We start from the raw sequence: 11,672 nt of genomic DNA, 5'->3' as shown, positions 1-11,672 counted from the left end.
AAAACTCAGGTGGGCGTACGTAGTGTTCTACTTAGGTTAATGCCTTCGGGTTTTAACCTAAGTGTTCTAGTCCGAAACCCAAAACGCCCAACTTTGGGCAAAACTTTACCACTTTTATTTCTAGAAAGTGTTGTATTTAGCATGAATGACTAGCCTTTATTTGCGGGAATATAAAGCAGAAACAGTTTTTATCAAAAACAATTTATATCTACAAAGCATACTATTAGAACCCGTAGGTCAATCGTATTTTACGGATCCTTTATACCGGGATGCCTAACACCTTCCCCGGGGGATCACTAGAACCCTTGCCCATACGTTGATACATATTGGTTTCTTTTAAAATTTAACCGTTTTAAATGAACCCTTTCGAACTGGTTTTCCTAACTTACCTATAAGTTAGGTGGCGACTCTAAAACGATGTCCATTTAGAGCACCATCCACGTAGAAGTTTATTTTTTCCTTTTTTCCAGTACGATTGACAACTGTACTTTCCCGGGATACTTTCCTTTTTAAATGAGCAAAGTGCAAATACGAATCCAAAAAAATACGACCCGCTACACTCAATCAACACGAAGAGTATATATCAGCCCTTTCCTTCCAAAACACAACAAGTACACCTCATGGTTCAATACATGAAGTAACAGCTACTAGCACATAATCAGAAGTCATACCAGCTGAGGTATATCAAACCAGACGTTGTGTCCGAAGACCTAATCATGCTTTTTTCCGTCAATTCTACTATATATACAATCTACTAATCAAAGTCTAACTCAAGTAACGTGTAACCTACCTCGAATGCAGAACTGGAACGTGAGCTACTCCAACTGAGCTTTCCCTTTGTGTAATGCCTCGGAACGCTCAAAGTCTAGCGATAGCAATGCTAAGTAAGTAATACACCATCTAATTGGAAGAACAATTGACTTGGGGAAGAATACCCAAAATACCCCAAACGAATCATATGTGTAAGACCGCAAATTAAGGGTAAAATTACACTACCCTTAGTCCCAACAATCATAATCCTCATTTTCATGGGTTTCTAATCACTTTAGACCCTTCAAATCCATAAATTGGTCAAAACCACCAAATTTGGGTGAAACCCTAAGTCTCATAATTAGATTCTTAAACTATAGAGAAATTCCATCCTAGAATGTGTTAATCTACACTTCTAGATGATATAAACAGTAAGCTAATCAACAATAAATAATTTATACTAAGCGTTTCATGGTTAAGAGTCTAAGTCTCAACACCCAACACTCTAGGACATTAAGTCACCATGGAAACTCAAGGAAGGAAAGTAGATAAGCAAGATAACGGTTTAGAACTTACCCTCAAAGATGATTCCACCAACTCTCTTCAATATTCACCTCCCCAAGCTCTTAGAATTAGGTTTTAGAAGCGTTAGACCAATGGTACGAACTTAGGAATATAAAATGAGTTTCTTGTCCCGTCGATCCTCTACAGCGGTCATCAGGATCCCACTGTAGCGGCCAGGCCTTCCGTTATAGCAGAAATCATTAAAGGCCATCCCTCGCTATGGCGGCTAGGACTGCACCATGGCGGTCCCGCTATGGCGGTCAGACTATCCTACATCGCGGAATCAAAGAAAGTCCATGCCACTGCTGTCAAAACCTCGCTGTGGCGGTTTTTTGCAAGTCTTTCCCGAAATGTCGAAATCAATCTGAGCCCCCCGCCCCCACACCCCCCCCCCCATACACAAACTAGATATGTACACATATGTAAAAATATGCTGGACTCACCCGTGGCTTAGGACTTTCTAACGGAGGTCTAATTTGCCAAGTCAACCCCTAAACGGATAAAATCAATTTTCTAACCAAGTACCCAAAATGCAACCAAATGCCTCGGGAATTGAACCATCCACCCAACCAAGTCATAAACTACCCTCCAGATCTCACGGAATTGGCAAAAATTCGAAAAAGGTCCGTTTACTCGAAAGTCAACTATTGGTCAAATACTTTCACTTAAGGATTCTAAATCCTTCAGTTTTCACTGGAATCACTTATAGTCTTGGGAATTGGTCAACAGGGGTAAAGTGGTCAACAGGGGTTAGGTCGTTACAATATCCACCACTCAAGTTGATGCATAAAGATCCCGAATGGCAAACTTGCGAGGTAAGTGGTCATACTCTGATTTCTTAAATGCCTTCGTAAATATGTCGGTCAACTACTCATTAGTTGGAACGAAGCTTTGAGAGATACCACCGAATTGCAACACATCCCGAACATAGTGACAATCTACTTCAATATGCTTGGTCCAATCATAAAAGATCAGTTTATGGACTATATACAATGCAAAGATGACTATCATAATACGTATTAATCGGACACTCATGTTTCACTCCTAATGTGAGGCCCCAAACCTGGTGCCTTACTTACCCCCGATGGTACCACTCTATAACTATGAACTCTGGACGTAATCCTAAACTTAGACAGAGAAGGCCTACCTGCAAGCAGACAGTACCAATCTAGGCTGACAAAGCCGTATTCTGAATCATCTGTGAATAATATCTATATCATCTGAAGGGTAAACACACTCAAAACACACACACACACACAGATTTTTATATATATATATATATAACTGGCAAGATGACAAGGCCTCAATGAACGCCTACAAATAGTAATACCTAAAATAAACATATACAAGGGCCGACAAAGCCTCTACACTGACTTACAAAATATACAGGCCTTGTCTACAAGCCTCTAAAGATAACCGAACTGTACTATGGTCGGGACAAGACCCCAGCCTACGCATCAAGTCTAAATACACAAAAACACTCCCAAAAAATGAACCTGGTAACTTCGAATAAAATGCAGATTACCAATCAAGATGATCCTCAGCTCTGGCTATTGGGGAGGTCTATCAGACTGTCTATCAGAACCTACAAGCATGAAAGCAGTGTCCGCGGCAAAAGGGACGTCAATACGAAATAATGTACTGAGTATGTAATGAAACTGAATAACTGTAAGTTGAAACTAAACTGATGTACATAATATACTGACAGTCAAGAATACTCTGAGATATACCTACTTACTCTGACTCAACACATAAAGATATAATTTTATAGCTAGTGACCATATATAGGGCTCGGTGTATCTCTCACCAGCTAATAAGTCAGGCTCTCACCTGCCTTTAGGCCTGGCATCAATGTCTCTCACCAGCCATTAGGTCGGGCATCCATATCTCTTACTGGCCAATAGGCCGGGCATCAATATCTCTGTATAGCTATGTATATCATGTATCTAGTAGAAATTTATAATAGTATACATATTGTCTCTCTATCCCGCTATCAACATGGAACAGGTATAAACCAAGTATAAACTCTCTCCACACTACTAACTATGACATAGGAGAGGGGAAGCATTATGAATGTAAGAATTCTATGATATACGCTTCTCTTATACGATCATTCGACTCTCTTACATCATTATGGATTGATGCTAATGAAAGAATGGGGTATAGTTTTTGCACTCTCTTGTCATTTACCCGAACACAATCACGAACTCAAGTCGCAATCCCTTAATCTCAAACCACAAGAACAACTCTAAATCTGAGGTTGCTTCACTATGAAGAATACTCCAATCCACCACAAGAAGATCAACAACACTCTAACAAGTATCACATGCCTCTTGGTGTATAAATCACCTTGATTCCCTTTAGATTGCTCTAACTTGGTAGGGGAACTTCGGAGAGGTCTAGGGAGTATATAGGGTATGTATTTGGATGAAAATGAATCAACAATAGAAGCCATAAAATAAATAGATCAAAAACTAAAACTAGCCGCCTCAATGTACGGCCAAATGTACGGTACATACATACTATGTACGGTTCATATATTTGGACAGTATCAAGCATAGGAGACATTCTAATTTCTATTTAGGACATATTGTCTCTCTTCGATTCGTTTGACCTCTAATCCTTCCAACACCTACTAAACATAATCTTAAATCTTTGTACTCTTAGGATTAACATAACTGAAAACTTATAACCTAAAAGATAATCTCACTCTCCAAGTCTACATCGGTTAACTTATGGTGAAACTCAACGTACAAAAGTATAATGTGTAACATCTTTTCTCCCTTAGAAACATTCGTCCTCGAATGTTAAATCTTTTAGAGACTTACTAAATTTTTGACAGAGTCTCCTCTATATCTGTACTATCACCAACCTACCACGCAGCCAGAAAACACAACATATATGCCACATAAGGCCATTTTAACAAACGACAACTCTTGGCCTCACATGACCATCGAATGCTAAATGCCAAGTATCAAAATCAGAACTTACCCCATGAATAACGAATTTGTACCTACAAGTGCGGTGGTGCCTTAGTTTGAACATCATCTGATCACAAATAAGGAAGAGATTAACTCATAAACATATGAGATATCTAAAACGATCAATATCTAATGTAAAGCTAATTGAAACCTTTAGCCGAAAACAAGTGAGGATATCAAGACCTCATATCTTCCTCAACTTCCCACGTCATCTCTTCGACGTTCTTATTTCTCCAGAGTACCTTTACAGAAGCCATGTTGTTGGTCCTCAATCTACAAACCTGATGATCTAGAATAGCAACTGGGATCTCCTCATAAGATAAGTCTTCTGTGATCTGAAGGTCATCTACTAGTACCACCGGGGAAGGGTCTCCAATGCACTTCCGAAGTATGGATACATGAAAGATCGGATGTTCTGACTCTAAATCTGGGGATAGATCTAGCTCATAGGCCACTTCTCCTATCCTGTGAACAATCCTGTAAAACCCGATGTATCTTGGGTTAAGCTTTCATTTCTTCTCGAATCTTGGCAATACCTTCAAGAACACCCAATCGTCAATCTAGAACTCCAGGTCTCGCAGCCTAATATCTGCATACGACTTCTGGCGACTTTGAGCTACTAATGACCTTTCATTGATAAGCTTGACCTTTTCTACTACTTGCTGGACCAAATCGGGTCCCAATAACTTTGATTCACTAACCTCGAGCCATGTGATCGAAGATTTGCGCTTTTGATCGCATAAGGCTTCATATGGAGCCATCTAGCTACTAGAGTGATAACTATTATTATACGCGAACTCAATAAGTGGAAAACTATCATTCGTCTTCCTTTAAAGTCCAGCACACACGCTCATAGCATATCCTTGAGCGTATGAAATGTGCGCTCAGCCTGGCCATCTGCTTGTGGGTGGAAAGTTGTACTGAGATTCACCTGTGTCCCCAAACCTTTCTGGAAGGATCTCTAGAAGTTAGCTATAAACTATGCTCCTCTATCTAATATAATAGACATTGGAACACCATGGAGCCGCTCTATCTCTCTGATATATAATCTCGCGTAATCCTTGATCGTATAAGTGGTTCTAACCCGAAAGAAGTGGGCTGACTTTGTTATCTGTCAACCATTTGGAATCAAACTTACGCTGCGAATGGGAAAAAATTGTAATGAAATCTATATTAATCATCTCAAATTTTCATTTCAGAATCTCTATACCCTGCAATAGCCCACCAAACTTCTGATGCTTAACCTTCACCTGTTGATAATTAGGGCACTGGGAAATGAACTCGACTACGTTCTTCTTCATATCATTCCACCAACATATATCTTTAATATCACAAAAGATATCTTGGATGACCCTGGATGAATAGAATAGCTGGAATAATGGGCGTCTGCCATAATTTGTCGTCGAATCCCTGCAACATCAGGAGCACACAATCTACCTTGATTTCTGAGGACCCCGTCCTCTGTCAAGTCAAAGGCTGTCTTTTCTTTCTGCTAGACGTTGTCTCTAAGCTGTAATAACATTGGATCCTCGTACTTTCTCTCCTTCACCTCTGCCACTAAGGAGGATGCCGTCGTGTCCTGAATAGTAACTCCGATATCACCTGTGTCCAATAATCGGAATCCCAGGCTAGCTTGCTGATGTAGCTCTTGAACTAGCCCTTTTTTCTCGGCCGTAAGTATGATAAGCTACCCATAGATCTGTGATTAAGGGCATCATCTACAACATTAGACTTCCCTGGATGGTACATAATATCAACATCATAATCCTTCAATAACTCTAGCAATCATCTCTATCGTAAATTCAATTCCTTCTGTTTGAAGATATACTAGAGGCTCTTGTGATCCATATAGATCATGCCTCTAAATCTTAAGTGCGTGCACAACTTCTGCCAACTCTAAGTCATGGATTGGATAGTTCTTCTCATGTTTCCTTAACTGTCTCAAAGCATAAGCAATTACCTTACCGTGCTGCATCAAAAGACAACCCAACCCGACGCCCGAAGCGTCACAATAAACTGTATAGCCCTCAGATCCCTCTGTTAGTGTCAGAACTGGCGCTAATTTCAATCTGTCCTTGAACTCTTGGACACTCCACCCACAAAAGTCTGTCCACTGGAACTTAGTTGCTTCCTATGTTAGCTTCGTCAATGAGGCAGAAAGGGAAGAGAAACCCTATACGAATCTTTTGTAATAACCTACTAAACCTAAGAAGCTACGAACCTCCGTCGGAGTTGTGGGTCTAGGCCAAGTCTTCTCTGCCTCTATATTTGGAGTATCAACTCTAATGCCCTCATCCAATACAATGTGGCTTAGGAATGCCACGGAATGATCTAGATGCTTAGCTTTTGATAGTGAATAAACCAGATAGTCATCAATAAATACAATCACAAATAGATCTAAGAATGGCCTGAATACACTTTTAACAGATCCATGAATACCATTGGAGCACTAGTCAACCCGAAGGACATTACAAGGATCTAGAAATTACAATATCTGGTCTTAAAAGCTGTCATCAAAATGTCTTTCTCCCGAACCTTAACCTGATGATAGCTCATTCTCAAATCAATCTTCGAGAAGCATTTGGCACCCTGCAACTGATCAAATAAATTATTGATCCCTGGGAGCGGATACTTGTTCTTTATCGTCACCTTGTTCAGCTGTCGATAATCAATACACATTCTCAACGAGTCATATTTATTTCGTATAGGCAATATTGGTGCACCCCAATGCAAAGTACTAGGCCTAATAAATCCTTTCTCGGGCAAATCTTTCAGCTGTTCCTTCAATTCCTTTAGCTCGGCAGGAGCCATTCTATAAAAAGGAACCAATATTGGCTGGGTATCTAGCAGTACATCTATAGCAAAGTAAATCTCCCGCTCTTGTGGAATATCTAGAATCTCATCTAGAAACACATCTAGGAACTCATTATCCACTAATAGGACGGAGAGTCACCGGCCGCCCGCATCTCTAAGTTGGACGATATGATATATACAACCCTTCGTAATCATCTTCTTGACCTTGAGATAGGAAATAAACCTACCTCTTGGTGTATCCACATTACTTTTCCATTCTAGAACTGGTTCCCCTGGAAAATGGAATTCGGCAATCTTTGTCCAACATTCGATGTTAGCATAACAAGACTAATCAATCCTTACCCATAATAACATCGAAATCAACCATCTAACTCTATAAGGTCTGTTGAGGTTTGACAATTACAAACTACCACTGTAAAACCTCGGTAGGCATTTCTAACAATAATAGGCTCACCAACTGGTGTAGATACAGAAAATGGCTCACTCAATGACTCAGGTATTATACTAAATTTCTCGGTAACGAATGGAGTGACATATGACAAATTGGACCCCGGATCTAGCAATGCATAAACATTATATGAACAGACTGTCAATGTACTATCACAACATCAGGTGAAGACTCCGAATCTTGACGACCCGCCGAGGCATATATGCGGTTCTGACGACCACCTGAATCGTAAGTTCCGCTTCTACCTCAACCTCTACGAACTAACAACTGTGACCCGATCCTTGAGGGATGCACTGATGAGGATGACCATGCTGCAGAACCAGTCGGCTATGCCATGCCACTTTATTCCCTGTGTGGACAATCCCTCATAATGTGATCCCGATAGCCACACGTATAACAAGCACACGAACTGTACTGGTATCACCCTAGTGCACCCTACCACAGTTATTATAATACTATGGTAGTGGTCTTGTCTGTCTCAAACCCCTCTACTGCTGGGACCCTAACACTCGGGAACTCTCGCCTGGTCCTTACGGAATATAACGATCAGACATGTACCCTGGAACTGAGGTGGTGGTGGCCTAGGTGACCTGCCATAATACCGTGGTCTGATACCATCTTGAGAATCACCTTGATGACCAAAGGAACCTGACGCTTTTGTGATGCTCCCTCTCTATCCTCTCAGAACATGCTGTTGACATCGACGGTCCTTCAAATTCAGGCCGAAGGCCTGAATCCTTGAGATGTGTATGTTATCATTCAATGCCGATGTACTACAGGCTTCTACATAATCTTGGTGTATTCCCTCTATGAATCTGTGAATCCTGGCCCTCATTGAGTCAACCAGAGATGGAGCATACCTTGCCAAAGAATCGAACTGAAGGCAATACTCACGAGCACTCGAATTGCCCTGCTGACGAAGCCAAGAACCGATTAATCGGAGCCTCCCGTATCTTTAGTGGCAGAACATGATCTAAGAAGGCCTCTGAAAACTCAGGCCAATCTGTTGGAGGTACCTCAGGACCTCTAGAACTCTCCCATCCAACATACCACAGGATGGCTATATCTCGTAACCTAAAAGCCGCTAACTCTATTTCCTCGGTCTCCGAAGCATGCATTACTCTGAAGATCCGAAAAAGCTAATCAATAAAATTCTACGGGTCCTCATCCCGCCTGGGCCCCATATGCTTTGGAGGGTCTAGTACTAAAAACTCATGAACTCTCGAACTGTCAGGCCCCTCAGAAGGTCCTTCACTAACCAGTGGTCTTGGATGCCTTTGTGTAGCCACTATCTTTGTCCATAACTACACCACACTCCTAGTAGCTTAATCAGATTATGCAGGAGGGGGATCTGGAGCTTTTTTTTTTTCTCGTGTAAGCCTTCCAATGTGCGGAGGAGGCCGAGATGGGGAGCGAGTATCTCACCCTAAGCCTCGTGTATCAGCCCCATAACCTGGGGTACCCCGGGTCCCCTCACCGTCGCTACATTACCACTTCTGACTAGCCGTAGTCATTCTAGTCATCGGCATCTCTGTATACAAATACCAATACGTAAGTTTAAACTCAAACTTCCTATGACTCAGTTCTACAACACGATTTGGATCTAAAAGAAAAGTAACCAATATCCTAAATGCCCTATAGCTCCCTGTTTCTATAATGTGGTACACAACACATCTATAAACAAGACTCAACTAGACATGGGTTGTAGATTCCCTAGGACAGACCTGCTCTGATACCAAGCTTGTCACAAACCAAACCTGGGCAGGCATGGCTGGAACTCGGTTCCTTACTTGACCCCGCATGTACCACTCCACAACTATGAACTCTGGAGGCAATCCTCAACTTAGACCGACATGGCCTACCTATAATTAGACAATACCAATCTAGGCCGACAAAGTTGTATTCTGAATCATCTGTGAATAATATCTATCTCATCTGAAGGGTAAATACCCTGAAAGCATATATATATATAACTGTAGGGCTGACGAGGACATCATGAATGTCCACAAATACTAATACCCAAATTGAACATATACAAGGGCCGGCAAGGCCGATACACTGACATACATAATATAAAGGACTCGTCTACAAGCCTCTAAAGATAACAAAGCTGTATAGTGGGCGAGACAGGGCCCCGACCTACCCATCAAGTCTAAATATATATAAGGGCTCCCAAAAACTAGACCTGGTAACTCCAGATGAAATGGAGCTTACGAATCAAGCTGATCCTTGGCTCTGGCTATTGGGGAGGTCTATTCGACTGTCTATCAGAACCTGTAAGCATGAAATGCAGCGTCCCCGGCAAAAAGAACGTTAATACAAAATAATGTACCGAGTATACAAGGCAACTGAAGAACTGTAAGCTGAAATTGAACTGATGTACATAATATACGAAAAGTGAAGAATACTCTGAGATGCGCTTACCTGTTCTAACTCAACATATAAAGATATAATAATATAGCTAGCCGGTCACATATAGGGGTCGGTGTATCTCTTACCAGCTAATAACCCACGCTCTTACTAGCCTTTAAGCCAAGCATAAATGTCTCTCATCATCCATTAGGTTGGGAATCAATATTTCTCACTATCCAATAGGCTGGGCATCAATATATCTCACCAACCAATTGGCCGGGTATCAATATCTCTGTATATCATGGATATAGTAGAAATTTACAATAGTATACATATGTCTCTCTATCCCTCTATCAACATGGGATAGGTATAAGACAAGTATAAACTCTGTCAACAAGACTAACAATAACATAAGAGAGGTAAAGCATTATGAATGTAAGAATTCTACGATATACACTTCTCTTATATGTTCATTCGACTCACTCTCCTTACAGTTTAATGCCAATGAAAGAATGCGGGTATAGCCTTTACATACCTCTTGTTGTTTACCCAAACACAATCACGAACTCAAGTCGCAATCCCTTGATCTCAAACCACAAGAGAAACTCTAAATTTGAGGTTGCTTCACTATGAAGAGTACTCTAATCCACCACAAGAATATCAACAACACTCTAACAAGTATCACAAGCCTCTGGGTGTATAAATCACCTTGATTCCCTCTAGATTTGCTCTAACTTGGTAGGAGAACTTGGGGAGAAGACTAGGGAGTGTATAGGGTCTGTATTTGGATGAAAATGACTCAACCATAGAAGCCACGAAATAAATAGATCAAAAACTAAAACTTCCAGCCTCAATGTACGGTTCGTACATTTGGACTATATCGAGCATAGGAGAAATTTCAATTTCTATTTAGGACATACAGTGGGGCCTCCCAAAAGTACAGGTCGTGCTTCCTATGTACGGTCCATGCACTTTGTCAAACATCTCGACTTCTGACGAAACCTTCCAACACCTACTAAACATGATCTTAAAACTTTGTACTCTTAGGATTAACATATATAACCACTTATAACCTAAAAGATAATCTCACTCTCCAAGTCCACGTTGGTTAACTTACAATGAAACTCAACGTACAAAAGTATGAGGTGTAAACCCAAGCTATGGAAACACTGTTCAACCATTTCAATTCAGAAACCGTGATCATTATTGATCAGTATTCTACCTCTGTTGAAGAGCAAGACACAACGTGTTGCTTTTTAGTCTTCCAAGACACCGGTAATTTCACGATTGAGATGAAACACTTGGTGAGAGATCTCCAAGTCAATGGGCATCCTACCTAATCCGAGTCACACCATGCGTACGCGTAGACCACACCTTTCCGCATCACTCGTTTCTTTGTCCCGGTTGTTTTTCAAATAAAGGCCACCCGAAGTGTTGTTATGTCCTAATGTCAGTTTCTTCGATTGCTACACGAAACGAGACAACACACGTACGAAGTATGATAGTCTGTGCTCGATGAAACAAAGTTATGTAAGCTCTAATCTGATTAATCGACGGTAGACTCGTATCTACCAGGCTCGCACCACCACCCAGCCGCCAAACGTTAGATTCTACTCTAACGAAGTGCTGATAGACTTTGCTTCCAATAGTCCCACCTCATAAATTATGTTCAAGGCATATTTATTGACTCAGAAATATCCTGTTAGGACCCCTGGAAACCTCCACTTTATGAAAATATTTCAACGTGCCCAAATCCTTCATAT

At 41.0% G+C, this 11,672-nt stretch overlaps 1 protein-coding gene across 1 annotated transcript; it reads right to left on the bottom strand.

The window, feature by feature from the left end:
* Positions 1 to 4,471: 4,471 nt before the first annotated feature.
* Positions 4,472 to 5,056, bottom strand: LOC132043071 (uncharacterized). Its single transcript, XM_059433552.1, has 2 exons — positions 4,893 to 5,056; positions 4,472 to 4,772 (listed from the first exon to the last, which is right to left on the bottom strand). The coding sequence occupies exons 1-2, from the start codon at positions 5,054 to 5,056 to the stop codon at positions 4,472 to 4,474; spliced, it is 465 nt and encodes a 154-aa protein (XP_059289535.1).
* Between the last annotated feature and the right edge of the window lie 6,616 nt (positions 5,057 to 11,672).

This window comes from Lycium ferocissimum, unplaced genomic scaffold, assembly GCF_029784015.1.
Source record: "Lycium ferocissimum isolate CSIRO_LF1 unplaced genomic scaffold, AGI_CSIRO_Lferr_CH_V1 ctg20738, whole genome shotgun sequence".
NCBI classification, from domain to species: Eukaryota; Viridiplantae; Streptophyta; class Magnoliopsida; order Solanales; family Solanaceae; genus Lycium; species Lycium ferocissimum.
The sequence above is the reverse complement of the archived record's forward strand: the minus strand, read 5'-3'. Positions and strand labels throughout refer to the sequence as shown.

Bases quoted from the DNA above. Each gene is read 5' to 3' on its own strand.
- LOC132043071 (XM_059433552.1), bottom strand. From the start codon at position 5,056: ATGGCTCCATATGAAGCCTTATGCGATCAAAAGCGCAAATCTTCGATC. The intron at 4,773-4,892 runs GTATGCAGATAT...CGGGTTTTACAG, and splicing joins GCTCAAAGTCGCCAGAAGTC to GATTGTTCACAGGATAGGAG.